At 44.1% G+C, this 22,618-nt stretch overlaps 1 protein-coding gene across 8 annotated transcripts in view; it reads right to left on the minus strand.

Moving 5' to 3' along the window:
- The window catches only part of Ddr2 (discoidin domain receptor tyrosine kinase 2), a 127,764-nt gene that overhangs the window by 24,612 nt on the left and 80,534 nt on the right, over nucleotides 1-22,618 (minus strand). For all 8 annotated transcript variants that reach the window (XM_052737545.1, XM_052737543.1, XM_052737539.1 and 5 more), the window contains 6 exons: nucleotides 9,489-9,591; nucleotides 7,848-8,079; nucleotides 7,408-7,555; nucleotides 6,926-7,031; nucleotides 5,239-5,422; nucleotides 48-291 (listed from right to left, as the gene is read on the minus strand). In XM_052737545.1, the coding sequence (XP_052593505.1) occupies nucleotides 48-291; nucleotides 5,239-5,422; nucleotides 6,926-7,031; nucleotides 7,408-7,555; nucleotides 7,848-8,079; nucleotides 9,489-9,591 (1,017 nt within the window). The remainder of the gene's footprint in view (nucleotides 1-47; nucleotides 292-5,238; nucleotides 5,423-6,925; nucleotides 7,032-7,407; nucleotides 7,556-7,847; nucleotides 8,080-9,488; nucleotides 9,592-22,618) is intronic.

Consider the following 22,618-nt stretch of genomic DNA (forward strand, 5'->3'; position numbering starts at 1 on the left):
CCCTGTACCAACCCACTCTCTTCCCTGTGGGGACCAAGGTTTCCTACCTGACTGGAAAGTGATCTCGCTGAACATCATCCATGTGTCAGCAAAATGGTACTGGCATTTGATGGCACTAGCCATTCGGTGGTGGAGGGGCACTGTGACAAACCGAGCACTGGGGTTCACATCATCCAGGACCAGGGGAAAGGAGACGGCAGTGGGTTCCCACTCACTGGCTTCAGAGCGGAAGTAGCACTGGACCTCCTTAAAGATCTTCACACCTTTAGCAAACATATTGTTGCAGTGGACCTGGCAGAGAGAGGGCTATGTGTGAGAGAGGGTAGCCCTGCTGGGTTGCACAGGAAAACAGCCCAACTAGCCCAGGAAACCTCTTCCTATATAGTATGCCTATTTCTCTGCATACTACCCATAATTCAGTCTTCTGGATAGTAGCAATGACCCAGGTCATTCCGTATAAAACCTTGGATGCTGACCCCATTTCCAATTTGCTGTGTGCTCTGGCCACCTAGTTCCATGGTGCCAGGCTACAGTATCCTCTCCTGATGAGGGAGGACTAGATCAGCATCTTCCTAGGTCTGTCCTCCACAGGAATTCTCTTGGCCCTACAGTCTTCTCAATCACACTTGCTATCTGCCCACATTTGAGCTATTCTGATCTGAGATGGTGAGCCAACCTGATATCCTACTTCCTCCCAGATACCTTCCAAAGCCAGACCATTTCTTTTCAGGAAGGCTCTGTGGGAAACTCAAAAGAAGATCATATACAAACAAACACAGTTTCATCTTTCTTTATGGAAATCTTACTTCGAATGCCATGGATTGGCATTTCCAGCCAGAAACACAGACTTAAGCAAATTCAGTTTAAGTAAAACCATTCAGATGGGAGAATCAAATTTTTCTCATTGATAATTTCTGAGATGAGACAAAAAGTCAATTAGAAGGTAGCTGACATCCATTCTCCTGACCCACAACTCTTTCTGTGGGATATTTGTTTGGCTTGTGAAGTCATCAAGAGCAAAAATTCCACAACAGTCCTTCAACAACCCACAAAAAAAAAGTAACGTGTATATTTGCAACTGACTCAGGTTCCTTACAGCAATTTGGTTCTATCTCCTCTGACTCAGTCTTTCATGGAAAACAGATCTTTGCTGGCCATTGTCCCTCAAGAGTTTCAAGGGTTGGAAAGATATGACTGCCATTCTTGGACTCTATTTCCTGTTTCTGTTTTAATGTCTGCTCAAGCTCTGAGTTATACTGTTTAACTTCTTTAATTCTTTCTAGATAGTCAATGCAGGACTAGCAGGCTAAATTCATTTTTAGATAAAGAAGGAAATGATGAAAGAAAAGTAATGACAAATGGCTGGACCAGAGGTATCCTAAGGTTAGATCATGAGAGCTACTAGAGGGTGTAAAAGCCTCCTAGCCCAAGTATATGTACTGATAAGATGCACATACTCACATGGTTTTCTGACCTATGGTCAGTCTACAACACAGTTGGATATAGAGCCCTAGACATCTATCCCAAGGCCCTTTGTACATCATATCACATAGAAATATAGCAGTCACCTTAACTTTCCATTTGGATTTTTTTCTCCACAGGTTTTATTGACAAACACATATGTTAATATCTTCCTTGAGTGACATAACCATTCTAGTTTATTGACCCCCAAGTCAATGGAGTAAGGCTAAGGGCAAAAAAATTAATCAAAGAAATACCTTCTCCAGCTTCAATAGGTTTTTCAGATGTCCTAAAATCTGCAAAGTGTTGGGTAAGTACCCTGCAGGGAAGGTAATAATCTTTCCTACAGATGTTTCAAGAATTCTTCTGGAATGCAAATAAATAGCATAGGATTTCATTCCATGTGGGCTTACATATTTATTTATTGAAACAATATTCTTTGAATGCATGAATAAGCTTTAATGGTATATTTTAACTATTCTTCAAAGCAAGAAATGAAGAATAATTTGCCTCAGAAAGAAACCTGATCTATAAAAGGTATTAGTGCCCTGGAAGTCATCTTTTACTTTCTTTGTCCAGAAAAATTAAAACATGTGGTGGATCTGTTTGCCTAAGAAGACTGTCCTGAAGCTACTCCTTAGAAATTTCTGGCTTCTTAATTTAAGCTCTGGAATCATTTTTATCTGTGATAAATTAACTGAAAAGAATCCTGGAAATTTAGGACAATCAAAATATCCTGATAAAATATTATAACCCCATGGATAATTTAAAATTCATTTATTTGTTAAACTACAAATCCTCACTGGGGTATATAGACTTGTGAGTTTATGTGTATGTTCACAAGTACATTAAAGACGAATACAAAAAAAAATCTCTTACAGCACATTTTTGTCCCTATGCATATTCCCTTCTTTTGCCCCTCCCTACTTCCCATCTACAAAAATCTCTGAAGAATAATGTGTTACACGTAATTGCACACAATGTTTTACAATTACGAAAGATCCTCCAACAACAAGCCAACAGAGTGGGCATGTGTTGTTCCTTCTCTTCGTCTTAAAAGTTTTGTTCATTTAATGAATAACTGTTAATCCAGTTAAGAGATATCATCCATTAATATCTGGGAGTAATAGAGAAGACATGTATTTTTAAACCTAGTTTATATAAGGAATAACAAATTTGCATTAAGAGGAACCCTGAACGATGACTGATGATGCGTATTTCCGTCTTCGGGTCCCATATTATCCTGCATACATTCTTTTGCAAGTTAATATTGCCTTTCCTGCTAACCTTAGCACCAATGTGTCCCAAGATAGGGAATATTCTTTACTCAGAATCTAGCATACTATGCTTCCAAATATAGTTGTGAAACCAACAGCAAGCACCGATGAACAGATGAATTTTAATTATATAAGATAACTAATGTATTTTTCACTGAACTGCAGAAACAGATATAGACTGAAGACTGAGTATGGAGTAAGGGCTACCAAGTTTGCTGACTATTAATACTATGCACATGAATATTCACATGGAAAAAGATCAGATAAGTGAATATTCACGTGGTAGGCCAAATTTATTTGCCCACCTTTTCCTGAGGCTTTTAGTGAGATTTTCTTTTGCACTTTCATAGACGATTAAGAGTTATGGACAAACCATGTAAGACCCTGCAGTCTCATCTTACACTAAACACAAGGTCTTGCCTCCACACCCCTGGGTCCTACGTCTCCCTAACCTTAGAATTCAGATTTAACATCCAATCTGGTTGCTTTTTGCATGAACTTTTCTTCTTTTCCATTCCCCTTTCCCTAAAACAGACCTGGAACGAGGGAACGAGGGAAAAGGAGGATAATGATTTAAACTACATACCAGGAAATTCTTTATGTTATAACAAAGACATTATCAATGGCAGCATCAAGATTTGGCTCCCTGGCGGGGTCTTACTTCAGAGAAAGTGAAATCTAGGCCTTACGTTTCCTTCTGCGGATCTCCTCATGTATTCGTATTTGCTATGGTCCATTCCATGACAGCCTCTAGGGCAGCCTTTTCCAAGCCTTTGGCTTCCATCCAACCACTCAACAATAGTCACCCCTTTCCACTTAACTCTTCAGTAATAAGGCACTGGCGAAAAAACTGTTAAGCTTAATTGGATGGCAATGTTTGGTATTAGGAAGGGAGGAAGGGAGAAAAGGAGCGAGTAAATAAATAATAATGGCCTGACATACCCTATCACAGAACTAAGAAATGAGGAAACAACCTTTAAAAATAAATGTAACTCGACCACTCAGGCCAGGCAGGTGAAAGACACCCTCAGGCCAGCCTGGGTCCTCGCAGTCCTGGCTGGCTGAAGACCTCCACAGGCCCACCTGGTGCCACAAGGCATAGGGCAGGTGTGTGCTATTATGATGAGCAAATACATGGTGGAGAAACAGAAAGAGAAGCAGAATGGTTCCTGTGCTGTGGAAAGAGGCAGAACTGAAGAGGCAAAGATGAATGAGGAGCAGACAGATGTGGGTGGCCTGCTTGCCACCTGGGGTCAGGGTGACGTCCAGCCAGGGCTGCTGCCAAAGGCTATGTCTGGGTCCACGGTCCTACCACGGCTGGGGTCTGTATTGTCATCCATGAGCCATGTTGCCACCAAAGGCCACAAGGATGCTTGGTCTGGGCCACTGTCGGTGGCCATGTTGGCGTCCGAGGGTTGTGCTGCTGCTGGGGCCATGCCAATCCGAGTGGCCTGCACTGCCACCCAGGGCCATGGTGTCATCTGGGCCCAGGCTGCTGCCCAGGGCAATGTCTGGGTTGGTGGTCCTGCTGTGGCTGGGGTCTGGTTGATATCCATGGTGGGGTGGGTGTTACCAAAAGGTGCCATAGGAACCATGCGTGTTGAAATCCGAGGGCCGTGCTGAGCTGGCCCCTGCCCTTCACTAGCCCTGGGATAGCTGGCCCTACCCCTCTCTGGACATTGCAGCAGGAGAGCTGGCTCCACCCCCCATGGAAGAGCTACCCCAAAACAAACACTCAAGAGAGATGATCCTACCCTCCCCATGGGTGTGGGAGAGCTGAGTCCACCCTTCACCTGAAGGGGGGCTGTCTCAGTGACCTAGACTGACCAGCTCAGCTACCACCCACGGCCTGTTAGCCCACCCTAACGTTTACCCCATCTATGACCTACTGGAGCATGTGACCTGAGGAACTATAGCTGCAGGATCTCCATGAATCGGGGACAACAGCAGGATGTCTAAGGAGTTTTGGGGAGGGTCCAATGATGATAGTGTGCCAGAGGGCTAGAGGCCTTGAACCAGACCAATGACTCGTTGTAATGAACATTTGCAAGAGGGGCATATTGGACCAAAGGGTATACTGTGTGACACACTGCAGCTTCCAACACCACTGGGACAGATGAAGAGGTGTTGGAGAGGCGGGAAGGACAGAGGAATGAGGTGGGGTTTATTGTTTGTTTTGTTTTTAATTAATTTGGGGGTTTCTCTTGAGGGGATGCTGCAGGTGTGAGGGGCGGACATGGAGGGAGGGACTAGGAGGTGAGAGGGATCAGGGTGCATGCTGTGAAATTCCCAAAGAATCAATAAAGAACTATGTTATTAAACAAAAATAATAATGTGACTCTGAATTCGTGTATACTTGAAATAGTGGAATATATTTTAAAATCTAATTCTGTTGACATCAATTATTCAAGACTCATCAAACATCCCCTTACTCCCCCCACCCCATACACTCAGCATAATTTTGGATTTAAGAAAATCTATCACACCTAACTCCACTGACCTTCATAGTAGTAAAATTCCTGATTCGGTCAAATTCAAACATGATCTCGATGTAGCCATTGGTAGCACTCTCATTCCGCCAACCCACATAGTCATAGCCGGGCCACACATGGTATTCATGGGTCTGGGTAAAATCATCCAGGCCAGATACCCCATCGGTTAACTGGCCTAGTCCTTCAGTCATGCTGCCGTGGAGGAATCAGACCAAGGGAGGGGGAGAGAAGAGAGGAGCCTGGAGTTATTCTCACATCCACAGAAGAAGTTTTCACCCCACTGCTTCACCTCTGGGTTTGGCAAGAGATGATAATCTTAGAGATGGAGGGATTAGGAGAAAGCAATCATTTTACACCAGTGACTTCTTTCTCTGAATTGTGTAGTCCAAGAAGGGTTGGTAATGCTTCAGATAAGCATTAGTCACTGATGGGGCAAATGCGATTCGTTGTGGTCTTCGTGCTGTTCATTAATTCTCTCATTGATGAATTAATTTAAATGCCTCAAGACACCATATTCAGCTGATGAGCATAGGCAAGGACACAATGGTAACAGAAGTTTTTTCGTATAAATTAATAAGCCAGCTGGCAGCTGAGAGTGAGAGCTTAGTCTCCACACCTAAGCTAGTAGAAGGGCAGTCATCCTGTAATAGGCTTCCTGAGTCTCACGAGCATTTCTCTTTTCTTAATCCCTAGAAACTTCTATTGTCTGCTCTGAACTGCACAATATTCTGACCTCTTTCCCATGCTCGGTCCTTGCAGATAAAGACTGAACTGAGTATGGAAACGCTCATCTGCCATTCTGTTTATTTTGCTGAAAACCTGTAACTTCTCTTTCATAAAAAGGCATAAGCATACAATGAGGATATGGTACTGGAAATGTTCATAGCTGTTTGAAACACCTATGTCATAGAAACTGCCAAGACATGAAAGTACTTTGAATAAAATAAGGAATGAATAACTAAAAAAAAAAAAAAAGACTGAACTGAGAAAAAAGGTGTTAAAACTGGGCCAGAAGAAGAATTTGATGATTGGAATGGGTAGGCACATGTCTTACCCAATTCTAAACCCCAATGTGTCTAATAATATTTTTCTACCAGACTTCTCCATCCATCTGCTTCAGGCCTCCCTGCTGCTCCCAGCTCCATCTACTGCCATAAACAGAGCGATATTGTCCTCTACTGTTTCTTCCTCGCCCTTCTACCCACCTTTCCCTACTTCCATTACCAGCTCATCCTGAAAGCTTTTCTTATGCATTGTAAACCCTAAAAGTTTTCCTTTATACAGCTTCTAAAGTATCGTATTTATGGAGTCCATTGTTTCTTAACTCTGACCCGACCGATTTTTATACTTCGTACTTTGTCTCTATAGCTAAGTTAGCTGTTATGTTGGAACAAAGATCCTCATTTCAGGGTCAAAAATATAACTCCCACACTTACAGCCATATCACAAAGTTTAGCTCTTGCTTTGCATAGTTTCTTCCTGTCTACTGAATTATTATTGTCTTCCAAAAGTAAGCTACAAATTGGAGATAAGTACCATATGGTTTGCCTCATCTAAGTTACCTCACAGTGTATCACTCATGAGCATAATGCTGGTGGGTTGACTGATTCGTTGATTCTTGATCATATCATGATAATTTTTTTTGTTATGGCCATTTCCCCATTCTGTTGATTATTTAAATCTCCTAGACTTTACCTGTACCCAACAGCTCCATCATAGACAGAATCATTCAGATAAATGATGGAGCCTCCAGGGAGTACAAACTGCTGTCCAGCTGGAGCATTGTAAGACACCAAGCCATCTGCCAAAGGAAATAGAGTGGTCAGTGTCTCTGGTAAGGAGATGTGCCTGCTGCCTGATCAAATACCTGCAAGAAGCTACTTGCAGCAGTATACAATCTTATGCATCATGTTCACTGGGGCTCAATTTGGGCTCATAGTTGAACACTGTTGGGAGCACACTCTATGACAGTTACCTGAGTGACTCTGAATATGTCCTTCCAGGCACAGGGCACCAAACCCTGGGTGGATGAGCATGGCTTATTTTTCTCTTTTAACCAAAGAGGAATCATTTCATTCCAAGGGTGAATGACTTCATCCCTTCCTGAGTTGAGTGTTCAGTTCCCAGGCCTTGGAAGTTTCCATATGGTGCATAAGATCTCTGTGGTAGAGACTTACCTAGCCAGACACAACCATAAAGCTCAACCCTCATGCACACGTTCATGGAGTGGTCAGTGACTGGGATGAGGCGAACAAATCTGGCTACAATGGGTGGCTCCAAGTCCTTCAGGAAAACATCATAAGGGTTGCTGTTGCCATCTAGCACCTAGGAGAGGAAAGAAAAAGAGCAGAGATAGTATCAAATCATGCTCACCTTTCTTCACTCATCATGCATTTGATAGAGACTTTGCTTTTCATTCATGAGCAGAGTATATTCCCTAAACTCTCCCAGCTGAGCTAATAGATCCTCTGTGCCATCTCCTGCACCTTGGGTCACATTTACAATGGCATGTCAGAATTGAACATACACATAACTGAATATAGTCCATTTGAGTAGTTCTATTATAAGTCAACATATGGTCCTAGATTCCCCCAGAACATGGACATTTTCCTCTTACCTGCTTCCCATGCCGATTACGCCAGGAGATCCAGCGAGTGCCATCTCGACTGTAGTTGATCTTGTACATGGGTGCAAATTCAATGCCATGACCCCCCGCATGGCGTCCCTGGGTCCCCACAAGAGTGATAAAGTGTAGGGTACGTAGGTCAATCTGCAGAAATTCTTTCAGATCATCGGGTCGCACTGGAATCTCAGGGCACCAGGCTCCATCTCCTTCTTCAGAGTCAAGCCTTGAGAAAGGAGGGTAGGGGAAATAGAGAATAACTGTGAAACAAAAGCCACTCACCAGCTCATAGTAAGCAGCTGTCCTGCGCCTAAGGAGAGAGCAGAAAGCAGCAGCCTAGTCCGCAGGGACTTTTTGGACCTCCCTGTGTCTGATTGTCCTAACCATTCCCATTTGTGGTCAGTTTCCTGTCTCTGAAGCACCAGGGAACATCACCCCAAGGGAGCTGGGGGCTTCCAACACACATATAACCTTTAGGTTTTAGAGAACTCTAGGGAAATGAAACACTTTCCACTGCTGTTTCTTTATGAAGTTCTTTCACCATCCATTTCTCAGTCTCAACCCCCAAAGCTGGCCATTCGTGGTTTGGATATCAAGTTATGGGAGAGAGGAGGGAGGAATGGTAGGGTCTCCAGTGTGGGCTATGCAATGCAGTGGAATGCCAGCCAGCAGGATTGGCATGGCCACCCACCCATGAGAACTGTGCTGAAGGTAAGGGTGAGGGTGGAAAGCGTGTAAGGGGAGTGTCCAATAACCTAGTTTCATTTATTACCCCCAGGCTGGGCTAGAACTGAAGAGCATTGCAAAGTCACTCTAAGGTTTATTTGGGAACCTCTTCGTCTTTTCCCTCTTCGTTGGAATGCTTCCTTTCCTCACAGATGTTACCCACTCATTTCTGGCTTCTCCCTAACTCCGCCAGCCATCACGTCACTCAAACACTCAGATAAATAATACGAGGAAGGCTTACTGGGGTTGATTTCCTTACGGGTGATTCCATTTTAACGAAATCGGTACTAAATTTACACCAAAATAATTAGGTTCTAGCAGGAAGAGTAGACATCAGTCAGCAGAATAGTTTCTGAGTTGGGAGTCTGTTCATTTAAGGGACCTTGGGAATTACATCCACCACATAGAATTTGCTCTGTTTATGGATGAGGATGGCCCTTCTGTGTGAGGTTTCCTTGAGGGAGGAAAGAACTTACTGGAAACCTCAGCATCTGGTTTAACCATAGAAGCTCTGCACAGTGGCATTCCCGGTACCTCTTGAAAAGCAGGCTTCACTCACTGCCAGCATCCTACATAGCCTACACCTCCCCGTACCTTCAGCCTTGGCCTTCCTCCTGCAGCAGCCCACAGTGAGGTCAGGAACAGCAAATCCACTGTCTATCAATGACCCCATTCACAGTGGGTGGTGTGGCTCTGAGGCCTCTGTGGTTGGGAAGAGGTTTCCAGGCCAGTAACTACAGCCAAGGCCTGGCCTCCCTCTGAAACATTCCAAGCAGCACAAGCCCCTCACATCTCTCTTCCAGTCTCACGAGCGCTCACCAACACCATCCCTCCCCGCCAGCATCTGGAGTCATGGCTGTGTGTCCATTTCTCCCAGCACTCGGGCCCTCCTGATGCAGCCGTCCTCACCTCCCATATCTGGCAGCCGTGGATTCTGACCACTGACTCGACGCTGTGATGTCCTCATCTGGAATGTGGCCTCCTGACATCCCCAGAGGATAGCGACATATGGCTGGACGAAGAAAACAAAGAGAAGACAGAGAATGTGTGCTTTCATTTTTATGCCAGCACCCCCAGGAAGGTTGAAACTAGTAACAGGACAGAAAATGGAAGAACTGAAATCTCCCTGTGTCTCTCTATGACCCCAGTTCAGCCATTCTATGTTACAGAACTTCTTCCCAACCCTAACTCAAATACCTTTTAGACCTCCAAGAGTTAACCAACAGCCAGACTCTGACAACCAGCATACTATAATTTAATGTGCAAATTTCTTATTTTATTGAATAGTAGCCCAGTAGCCCATCTTCAGTTCCTTATTAGCAAATTTGCATATTGAATCGATTTCCCACAAGTAGTAGTATCCTTGTAGCCATCAGATACCCCGAAGCTCCATAGCACTCTGGTTTTCTGGGGAGCTGGTTATATGAGATTATGAAACAAACCAATCAATTGCCCTGTGTTAGCATTGAGCAAGCTGGGTCCTGGCTAAACACAGGACTTTCAGGGGTGGGCTTCCCTTTCAACAAACAGAGACTAAAATAGAACATATGAAATTCCCTGTGGGAAACAACCCAGCTGTCAAACAATGAGCACCAGACGAGAGGACCACCATTTCTGAGAGTTAAGAAACAAGGAAGAGCCCCTCATATGTTATTGTCCTAACAACGCCCAGTTACAGCAGGGGAGTGAGGACTCAGGCAGGATCGTGGGAACTTCCTGACTTATAAAGACAAAACAAGTACAATTTGAATACTTTGAAGCGCCGTGTTCTGTGCAATAAAAAATGACTAGTGGGGGAAAGGAATCATTATGAGGAGGGAAAAGAAAGAACTGATTTTCAACAGTATTTTTCCCAGACATATTTTTTTGAATCATAAGACTCATATGAAACCACAAATGGCCTCACCAAAACTAGAGCATTCTTACAAAAGAAGAACACACCTGGAGATATTGGGAGTCTAGATTTCAAAATATAATACACATCTATAATAATTAAAACCATCCAGTGCTTTCAAAATAATATATATGTGTAGACCAATGAGACAGAATGGGGAACCCAGAAATAATCTCACACATATAAGGGCAACTTGTCTTCAACATAAGTACCCAAAAAAAAGCATGGGGAAGGGGGAGAATAGTCTTGTCCACCAATATACAGGGAAATGTGGACATCCACATGCCCAAGAGTGAAATTGGACCCTTACATTATACATTTAAAAAAAAACATAATCATAGGGGTTTGTTAGACTGGCTTACAGGATCAGATGCAGAATGGTTCCTCAATGGCCATCTGCAGGCAGCAGAGAAAAGCGAGCTAGGGGCCGCTCAGTCTAAGTCTGAGTCTGAGAACATTAAAGTCTTGGAAGAAGAAGCCAGCGATGCAGCTCCCATCGAAGGCTGAAGGCCCTGAAGCCCCTTGTGTGCAAAGCCCAAAGAACTTCAAGTCTGTTTCCAACACCTGACAGCAAAGGCCACCTGCCCAGGAAAGGCCAAGTCAACCTGAGAGCAACAATCAGTTCCACCTCTGCCTCTCCTGTACCATTGACCCTCAGCCTGTGGCATGGTGCTACCTACATCTGAAGATCTTGGATCTTAACTCTAGTGTCTCTGAAGCTCAACCTGAGACTTGCATGTTGATAAAGATCCAGAGTCAGTCTGTTGTGGGTTTGGGCTCAGAGTTCTGCTCCCAGATCCCATCCATCCTGGACAGAGAACAATGCTGTGGGGCTTTGCTGGCAGCCACAGACTAGACCGTCCCCAGCCAGTAGGCTTTCAGTCCCATCCATCACACATCTCCAGATGCTGGGCTGTCCACATAATGAGAACCTCTGCGCTCTGGGACATGTGAGGTAAGCCAGACACTGGGAAAGAAGAGCCAACAAGGTGAGTCATGATGTTATCATAAATAACGTCCCACTGAGGGGCCTGCTAGTCCTTGGGACAATAACCAAGACATTTTAAGCTGCCATTGCCTCTACAACACAACTCAGTAGGACTGTATTACCTGGAAATCCTTTTTTTATGTCATATCCTGATTGACTCCATGCAAGAATTTTTCCCTATTGAACAGATAAAGAAAATGAAGTAAAAGAGATTTGAAGTATGTCTGACAGCAGACAGAGGGGAAAGGCAGAGACCATATAGGATTCTCTGCTGTGAGGTGTCAGAGGTCTGCTGAGTTCTTCCCAGGCTTAAAGACAAAGCCCTGGAGAGTCAACCCAGGGAAACCTTGAGTCATGATGTGCCTGCCTGCTGACAACACACAGAAAAGGCTCCCCTGTAAGTCTGATCATCGCTTACTTTATGGCAATCTATCTATCCGTGTATTGAATTAACAAACGTGCTTATTAACGAGTGTTCTTGTATTTACACAGCTGGTCAGTAGTGAATAAGACACAGAAAATGATTTCTCTCATAGACCTCCATTCTGATCCAGGGGACAAAGGTAAGATGATAGTTTTCAGAAATCAAAGAGATACAAGTTGCTTGCCTACTTGACAGTTGCTATTACTGTTTCACCGAGGCTGACAAAGCTAGCAAAAATACTTAAATACGTGTCAGGATGTAAAAGTAACAGATTTCTTTTAAGAAATAACTTTCATCATGGATTTTCTATGACACTTGCACCTCTTGATCCCCTATGAGACTGCAGGCCATTTTGAGCATAGTGATCATGGTGGATTCCTTGCCCCTTTCAACGCCTGCCAACACACAGCTCTGATTAAGTGTTCAACGCACACTGGGCAAACAGGTAAGTACGAAAAGGTGGAGATTCACGTAGATGGATGGAAGGATGAATGCCCGGACAGAAGGATGGAGACCACGACCTGCACATTAGATCTTGGCGTGCAGGAGAGGGTTAATCTCCCAGGTGAGTCACCATCTGTGGGGTCCAACAAGTTTTTGTGAAGCAGAAGCTTGCCCAGCTGCATCTCAGCAGGCAGGGTCAAAGTTCATTAGAGGGGGTTGCATTATGGGTAGGAGAGGAAGAAAAGTCACAGCACAGGTCTTAGTCAGTGCTACTGGGTAACTAGTCACCGAGATCCACTGAGGAAGATTTTCTGGAATTTGGTTTAATGAGACTCCAGTGACTACAGACCTAAGCGATGCAGGAATCTTGTTCTATGCCACGATGTGGACCTCAGATCAATGCCAGAGTAAGTGGGGGGCCCCAAGTGTCACAGTAGACTTTCATTTATTAGAGCATGATATTTTCCAATGGATGACAGAAAGAGCCGAAAGCCCTATAATACTGGTGTGTGTGTGTGTGTGTGTGTGTGTGTGTGTGTGTGTGCGTGCCTATAATAAAGTTTAACTTAGAAATTAAGCATAGTAAGAGATAAATAATTAATAATAAAATAGAACAATTATGATATTCCATGGTAAAAGTTATACGTTTGTTTTGTTTATGTGCACGTGTCTGGTACATGTACTTGTATGCACTGAGGTCTGAAAGGGGTGTTTAATCCCTCTGAGCTAGAGTTACAGACAGCTGTGGGATGCCATGCTTGCTATGTGGGTGCTGGGATCTGAACCTGGATCTTCAGGATGCACAGCCTCTGAGCCATCTCTGCATCCTCTCTCCCATCTTACTGAACCACACTCACTCTTCCCAAGATGATGCAGTGCTTATAGAAGGAGACAAAGTGAGGGGAATTGCAGGCATTGGATGTGAGGGAGGGAGAGGAGTCAGGATTTTATCATGCAAGTCCCAATCAAATTAGTTCAGACTTTGTTCATCTAATGCTTCCAGACTATGATTGACTATAGACAACTAAAACCAAGCAAATGAAAACCACTGATAAGGAGTGACTAATGTTTCAGCCATCCTCAGACAATGGGAGTTGGGCTAGGGATAATCAGGACCAAAGAACATAAGGTCGAAAACAGGGAATCCAGAAACAAAAGCCAGTAAAGTAGCAACGTAACATGTAAGCAGGGTTTCTCCGTGACTCAGTGTTCCCAGGGGCCCACAGGAAGGGCAGAGGAAAAGGACGAGCGGATCTTGGATGGCCTTTCTCATCCCACTGGGTCTTTGGAACCAGAAGCAGCCTTGGCCCGGGGAACCCAACGTGGCACTTCTCCGAAGCCCCAGTGTGGTTTTCCTATTGAATGTACCTATTTTGGGTAACTCGTGGAAGGGATCCTAATGACTAGGGAAGACTCAGCCTGCAACATTAGCTCCAGTCCCAGACGTCAGACCCCTTTCTTTCTCCCAATCCTCTTTCACCAGACCCCACTCCCCTGTTCACTCCGTATCTGGAAATGCAAAGAAACCTGCGAAGAGGGCGGGCAGCCTGTCACACAGGAAGCAAGAGTCACTGCAGCAAAGATTTTGCTTGCTGAGTTGTCTTGGTGGTTTCCGGATGCTTCCGCTACCCACCAATCTCCTGACAGAGACGCCAAGAGACTCTTCCAGTCTTCCAGAGTGGAAAACTACTAGCATCAGCTGCAGTAGGCCCAGCTGAGAACTCTGTCCATCCCAAGCTCCAGTCAGCGTTGGCAGGCAGACTGAGGAGAAGCAGCTGCCACCAGGCCCCAGCTTCCCAAGAATTACTTTTCATACTCTTCCTGCCAAGGCTGGAAGCCTGAAAGCATTGCTTGTTCCAAGATATTTACCACCCCATGGCCAGCTCCAGCCCGTGGGCTCCTCATCAATGAGCATCCTATATGCAGCTTCCAGGAAAACACACAGCACACGAAAGGCCTGAACACAGAGGTATGACCCCTGGCTCTCTCTTGACAGAGAGAGATTATCAGGTTCTGGGGTGAGGTAAACTAGTCTATGGTGTAATGAAATATCAATAACTGAAAAACTTTAGAGCCAGGAAGGAATCGTAACTTCCTGAACCCTAGAACTCTATATTTGGTATCAGAACCTGTGAGTCTGAGAACTGAGTTGCTCAGAGACTCATAGATGACCAGTGTAACGGTGACTGAAATCCACTATTCTCAGCTCTGGTCCTCCTCAGACCCCCTTGATCTACTTCTTCTAGTTCTAGAAAGGACAAGCCCAGTTAAAAATGTCACCTGAACCCTGCTTTCCATAGACGTCACACAGCTCATTCACACTGAGACCCTGCCAGGGCCCAGGTAAGACTGTTCGGGTTGCCTTCTTCAGCCTGTGGAGTTGTTCTTTTGGCACATGGACCTCATTCACAAAGACCACTTTTCCCCAGTTGACACCCCCTTAGAAATAACCCATTTGTGATTGCGCTGAGAATTCAAAATAGTTTCCAACAACAATTGTTAAAGACTTCAAGAAAGAAAATCTGAATGCATGGGCTTCAGAGTACGGAGGTACAGATTGGATGGCATGCCCTTCCTAGTTATATATATAGGCCAGTGTATGGGAAAGAAGTGGTTTTTGCCCCTGTAAGGAGGCAGAAGATATAACTTGGTAGAAACAACATGGAGATTGGAAGTTTATAGGAAACACGGCATGTGGTTCAGCATATAATAATTCTGTTTCATTTAACATAACTCAGGGAATCCCACAGAAGAGGAGGAGGAAGGTTTGTAGGAGCCAAAGGGGTTAAGGACACTATAAGAATATGGCTCACAAAATAAACTAAGTACTCATAGGAGCTCACGAAGACTAAAGTGACAATCACAGACCCTATATGAGTCTAAGTTAGGTCCTCTGCATATATGCTATGGTTATGTAGCTTGGCGTTCTTGTGGGACTCCTAACAATGGGAGTGAGGGTGTCTCTGACTCTTTTTGCCTGCTCTTGGGACCCTTTTCCTCCTATAGGGTTGCCTCATCCAGCCTTGATATGAGGGTTTGTACCTAGTCTTATTGTAACTTGTTACGCTGTATTCAGTTGATATCCCTGGGAGGCCTGCTCTTTTCTGAAGGAGAACAGAGGAGGAGTGGATCTGGAGGAGAGGGGATGTGGTGGGAGAAAACTGGGGGGAATGGAAGGGGAGAACTGTGGTCAGGATGTAATGTAAATCTCTCAAAGAATAAATTAAAAAAATTCTATGTTTCAAACTTGACTCTGTCCTAATATGGAGGCTGTAAGACTGGTTACTACATCCCATCCCTTTGGAAACATCAGCTTCCTTATCCTTTGTTACAGTTTGAATGTGAAATGCCCCCACCGCCTCCTATATTTAAACACATATTCCCAAGCTGGTAGCACTGCTTTGGTAAGCTTTAGAACTTTGGGGGCTGTGGCCTAGCTAGCAGAAGTAAGTTGTTGGGCCTCAAAGGTAGTACCAACTTCTAGTTCCAGCCAGAGCTTTTTGATTCTTGATTCCACAAGATACAAGGAGCATCTTCCATATGCCCCCACCGCCATGAACTTTGCCATGCCTTCCCCTGTATGATGGACTGCACCTTCAAAACCATGAGTCAAAATAAATTCTTTCCCTTTCATGTTGCTCCCATCAGATATCAGTGGCAGCAACATAAAAATAAATATTTTCTTAGCAATCCTTAATAATTCCCATCCTTAATAATAAGCAGGGTTGTTACAGAAAGTTTATATAAAACAAGAATAATTTAGCACATTCTATGGGATGTAGTAGTGCTCAATAAGTGATAGGCAGAAGGGAAAAGGAAGGGGATTATGTGTTTTAAATATCACATGCAGTCTTTCTAAAGCAATGTAGAAATTTTGTGACCTTTTAAGCGTGTGTTCTCTGCTTAATCATAACAATGGTACTTGTTTACGGCAATGTATAAGAAACCAGTCGGTTAGCATCCTTCCAACCTTAGAGCAATGATGCGTGGTAATATTTAGGTATTCTTGATTCTCTGATTATTTTTATTATGGCTCTTTCTAATGAAAGATTTCAGTTGGCCTCCAGAGTTGCATGGGGCAAAAATAAGTAAGAGGTGGGGGAAAAGAATAAGATAATAGTAAGATAAAGTTAATATCCAAAGTCACATTTTCTTTTGTATGTTAGGTATCAAGGCCAGGCCTTGTACGCAAGCCAGGAAAACTCTTGAGTGTGGTCTCAGCCATATTTTCTTATACCCTTCGCTGATGGGAGCTTTTCTCACTTTGGTTCTGAGCTGCTTAGAAGTCAACTCAAAAGAGTAAAACAGCCTGGTGAGATGGCTCATGGGTAAAGGCACTTTCTATGCAAGCTTGGTTACCTGAGTTCGATTCCCCACAACGCCCCTGCAAGTGGATGAAGAAAATCAGCTTCTCAATGTTCTCTGACTTCTATATGTGTGCCATAGCACATGCATCATGTACGCACACAAACACACGATGATGATGATGATGACAATGACAAAATAGTAGTAACAATAAAATGCATTTCAAGTGAAACACAACCACTTAAGAAAAATCATAGTGACGACAGAGGAAAAGTTAACTTCTGATTCCTGTGCTCAGGTAAGGTAGGGTAATAATCAATGTTCCCCCACCAAGAGTACCTGGAAAAACTGGGTAAACCTCATAAATACTCTACTCAACAGTGCCTGATTGACGAGGCAGGGAGAGCAGAAGAGCTAAGACCTTAGAGAAGGAGCAATCTCAGAGAGGAGAAAGAATCCCTGTAGTCACTTTCAGCCTCCAGCAGACTGGGACAGGGACAAGATTATTGGTGAAATTGTTAAGGCCACTCCACGTAGTTAAAAGGGAGGTTTATTTTGTGGGGTAACTAACAAGTGAATGGATAGTTTACAGAGTCTGGGAAAGGCATGGTGCAGTCCGGCGGTGTTCTCTGGAGAACTCTGCTCGGTCTACCTCCAGCATCCAGGGTCCAGGAACCAAGAGATCTCTGGCCTTCAGGACTCTCTCTTGGCCGTGCCTTGTAGGCATGACAGTTACCGAAGCCTCAATGGGTGTTGGAACTTCCAGATCAAAGCTGGACTGGCTACCCACTACACGAGATGCTAATGCTGACCATGGCACCTGCCGAGGGTTGCTCTGAGAAACAAATAGCAGTGCTGATAAGAATCTGGAGTGAACTGTACACAGGGCACTTCCACTCAGCCATGTGCCTGGTGCTGGGCCTAGTAGAGCAGGAATGTGAAAGCCAAAGAATTCAAGACTTGCCAGGGAGAGAACTCACAGGGGTTCTGGAGATACTCTCAATGACCAAGAATTCAGCCTACCAACTATGTGAAGAGAAGATGTGTGTGGTTCTGCCAAATAAAGACAGATCCAATTGCTCCACCGATGGCCAATCTGGATTTGGGTTCATGGCCTCTTACAGAAGCCAGAAAATCCAACAGCATGCTCCAAGAGCTAGCCAGCCCAGCTTCTAGAAGCAGACCATGCCAGTTCTACCTGCTACTCTATGGAGTTTACAATATCTACTCATAACGAATAAGGTGCAGAAGTATCCCCAGATATATGTAAATCCTTTACTCTTGACATGCTGAGGAAAGAATTCCAGTTCGATCTTTTGGGTACTGTAACCTGCTCTTAAGATGTAAGGTCTAGTGAAGTGTGTTTTCTGTGGACAAACAATACTAGCTACAGAAAAGCTGTTTTCTCAGGACAGAAATTGGACATTTGTTTTATATAATCAAGAAACACATCAGAGCCAGGCATGGTGGTGCACACCTATAATCCCAGTGCATGATAGAAGTAGGAGAAGGCAGAGCTGGAGTTCAAGGCCAGTCTTAGCTACATTGAAAGTTCAAACCTGACCCAGGCTATGTGAGACCCTGTATCAAAACAAAATCGAAAAGAAAAGACATGAAGACAGGAGGGAGTAAAAGGAGGAGGAGAGAGAATGAAAGACAGACAGACAGACAGACAGGCAGGCAGGTTTATACCTGCAGTCTAAGCACTTGGGAGGCTAAGGCTGGATGATTTTTATTCAAGGCCAGCCTGGGTTACACAGCAAATTCCAAGATAGCCCTGACTACATAGTTTGACCCTTTCTCAAAACCAACAAAACAAAAACCCAGAAAGACAAAGGCAAGAAGCACACCAGTAGCCAAAGACAGAACATGCTGCCATCATTCGCTTAGTTGAGGGATGGGAGAGGGACAATCTATCACTATTGAGAAAGTTCCTAACGTGAAATCTATTACCAATCTTAAATGTTGATCAAACATGCTAAAAAGAGAACGCATGAAAACCCTAGCTTTTCTAAATTACATTTGCCCCTTCTTCACAGACATGGCTTATGCCATACCAAGGTCATTAGTGATGACCCAGAGGGCGGACTTAGTTGCCTTGTATCTTTGCTGTGGTTGTAACACTTGAAAGAGGGAGCCTGAATTCATCCTTACAAATGTTCAGAGTAAGAGGCGTACACCAAACACAACCACAACCTCCTTTATTTGTAACTCTCCAAATATTCTTCCCATAGACCAGAGGAGGGGGCACTCAGGCACTGAAGAATAAACAGAGCTCTCCTTGCTTCTGTAGGGTCAAGGTGGCTCTACCTCTGCAAGTGGGAAGGGGGTCCCCAATCAAACCTGAGGAGACTGGGCATTGGCTACAGCTGGGGGAGCCTTAGTTCACCCTCCCCCATCTGATTTACTCTCTGCACTTAGCATCCCACTGTTAAAGGAATCCCATCCCCATGGCCTCCCCCTCAGCTTCTCCAACATCTTTTCAAAGCCAAGCTTCACATGACACAATTTACATTTTTTTTCCTGCAGTAAAACACAGAGAAGCTGCAAAGTCCCTTGACTTTCATTTCTACCCTCCCTGTCCTTATTACTCAAGTATTTACTGATTGCCTTCATAAGCCAAGCACAGCAGCGACAGGCACCCTTCATGGTCATGCGTGTGTGGGAGATCATCACCACAGAAAAACAGATAAAGGCCAAAGCCAGAAACATCTCCCAGTCGGAAGAAAAAGTTGCTTGCCATTTAACAATTTATCACCACCCACATAAGCCCATAAAAAATACACACACAAACCTCAAAGATTTAACTACTGTAACTTTTGTTTCACTTCAACTGTGCATGTGTCCAAAACCACTAGAAACTCTGAGTGGCTTATTTTGCTACATTCGTGCTCTACAGAGACTTGCTAAAGGCAAGAGCTAAGTCAACAATGACTGTACCCTAGAACAATTACACTGTATATGCTCTATCCCTTTGGGGTCAGAATGACCACAGTTCAAGGGCTGGCAGAAGCCTCATTCCCCACTAACAACTCAAGTCTTTCTCGAAGATTACAGGAAAAGTAATGTTCTCTTGTAACTCCTTTTCCTACCCTGTTATCTATGAGGTACAAACTTGGTGTGTACGGTGTTTGGATTATTTCAGTTCCCTTCTCTTCCCACAGTCACAAATGGCAATTCAGCATTTGCATATAACTTTCCAAATCCCTTTCACCTTCACTTACTCATTCACTATTATCTCCCTCGCCCCTCCCCCGGGGAGTAACCTTGTGAAATGCAGATAGTAAAGTTACATCCCCCACCTTATAACTGAGCAAAGCCCATGCTGTTAGGGGTTTGTTTGCTCCCCAGAGGTCCATGTACTGTGAATGGAACTTGGTCCCCAGTGCGGAAATCTGGAAATAGATGGAACCTTTAAGGGGTGAGGGTTCTGGGAAGTCCTTACATCATTGAGGGCTCCACCCTCAGAAGGGAAGGTAATTCTCACAGGACCCCATTGTAGGTTGGAATCAAAGCCCCAAACTGGTCCCATCCAGCTCTCTTCTTCACACACTTCTGCCCTTGTATCCACCATGCTCTTGAACCTCCCAAACTGTGAGTAAACAAACCTGTTTTCTTCACAGCATTTGTCCTGTCCTGGGTATTTCATTACACCAACAAAGAGCTGGTGACTAGAATCACCAGCTGAGGTACAAAGCTTTACTTTAGTGTTTAAGGTCATAACATTGAACAATGACAGAACTACAAGTAGCATTTGACCCTTGGTCTCCAGGGTCACTGTCTATCCACCACTCTGTCACCACACACTGCTGATAGCAAACCATTGCCACACTGTCCGAAGCATGATCTCAAAGGTCAGCAAGACCTCCAAGTAGAAGAACAATCCAGAAAAAAAGGCTTGAGGGAGGCTCTTACTGTTCTAAACTTTACAACGTCCTGGTCTCAGAGACATTGAAATGTAATAGCACAAGAAACCTGCCTCCTGGGGAGGGGGATACAGCACGGACCTTAGTCCTGGGTGAAGACAAGAACTGTGGTCATGAAATATTTGGTATACACCAAAGATTTTGAAGTTATGTGTAACCTGCTTATTGTGCCAACTGGCACACCTTTGCCCATGTGACCTCTCACTGACAATCATTCGTACCTTCCTGTTTTGTTACTCAGGTGTGCCTCCGTGCCTTTCCTTATGCTCAACTGCATCTCCTCCCTCTTGTCACGTGGCCTGGCAAATTTCTTTAGCTTTACCTCACTGACACACCTTAGCATGTCAACCAGCAAGACACTGGAGATTTGACTTATTTGGGCAACCTGTGACCATGATTGTAAATATAGAAATAAGTTAGCTGGGCGTGGTGGTATGTACATATAATCCCAGTTGAGGCAGGTAGATCCCAAGTTCAAAGCTAACTTGGGCTATATAGTGAGCTTGGGGCCAGTGTAAGCAATTTAATAAGGCCCTTCATCAAAAAATTAAAGTAAAAAAGACTGACGATGTAAGTCAGTGGTTAAGCATTTGCTAGCATGCACAAGGCCTTAAATTTAATCTCCAGATCTGTCTCTCTCTCTCTCTCTCTCTCTCTCTCTCTCTCTCTCTCTCTCTCTCTCACACACACACACACACACACACACACACACCCCTACACCTATTGTATGTCTTAATGACACCAGCTTCACGGCCTTGGAATTTCTGATATCTCTTAGAAAAGGCATTGCTAAGCAAGAATGTTGTAAAGTAGGAGTAATACTTGACCCTAGACACTTCAGAAACAGGAGACACTGATACCCTGTATGTTCCTGCCAGAATTAAGGGTCCTCCTGCAGTCTCCTGGCCTCTCAGCACAGGAGCCCTAAGCAAACTCGACTTCACAGGTGGTGGCAAAACCCCAGAGGCCCAAGAGAGGAGCTCTGTGTGGTACTCTGATTGCAACCCTGTGATTATGATCCTGGCTCTGAGGCTTAGCCTAAGTCTCCAAGGGCTCTGATTCCACTGACCACGGGAAGAGATGTTCTATCCTCTCTTGTACTCCAACAACCATCTGTCTCTTGAAAGCTTGAGACCCGAGACATAGAGTGTAAAATAACAAAATACAAGCAAAACTTCAGAGTATAGAGAAAAATCCACCAGAAACTTTGGCTCCCCCAAAAGCTGTGTTTTCACAACAAATACACTTGGAGCTCCTTCATCCTAAGACGTAAGACCCAAGAACTACCAAAAAAAAAGTATATTCTACATAATTTCAAATATAGAAGACAGTGTAGAATAATAAAATTGTCAATGAAGTCTGTGATCATCATGATATAATAAGTAAAATTAAGGAAAGGAAGGCCTGGCATCTCTTAAGCACATCTCATGTATTGGGTGTTATGCCAGGTCCCTTATGGGCATTGTCTTGTTCTTCATAATAGCCCTTGGGTAGTGACCAATGATAGACAGGAAGACTGAGAATGTTCAAACAAAAGTTGAAAACCTGCCAAGCTCACTCATACAGTTAGGTCACAGCCTAGCACAGTGGTTCTCAACCTTCCTAATGCTTTAGCCCCTTTGCACAGTTCCTCATGTTGTGGTGACCCCCAACCATAAAATTATTTTTGTTCTTACTTCATAACTGTAATTTTACTGCTCTTATGAATCATAATATCCTATATGCAGATGGGTCTTAGGTGACCCCTGTGAAAGGGTCATTCGACCCCCAAAGGAGTCATAAACCACAGGTTGAGAACTACTGGCCTAGATCCCAAGTGAGATGTGGCAATTCACTTTCTTTTTTTTTTTTTTTTTTTAAAGATTTAGCTATTTATTATAAGCGCCAGAGATGGTTGACAGTCTCCATGTGGTTGCTGGAAGTTGAACTCAAGGCAATTCACTTTCAAAGGTGTGTTTCCTCCCATCATTTTGTATCTGTGAACCTGTGTACTAATGAATTTTTTGAATGTCAACTTGCCGTAATCTAGAATCGCCTGGAAGACAGCCTCATTGAGAA

This window comes from Peromyscus californicus, unplaced genomic scaffold (genome assembly GCF_007827085.1).
Source record: "Peromyscus californicus insignis strain IS unplaced genomic scaffold, ASM782708v3 Scaffold_14__1_contigs__length_90479793_seg_2, whole genome shotgun sequence".
NCBI classification, from domain to species: Eukaryota; Metazoa; Chordata; class Mammalia; order Rodentia; family Cricetidae; genus Peromyscus; species Peromyscus californicus.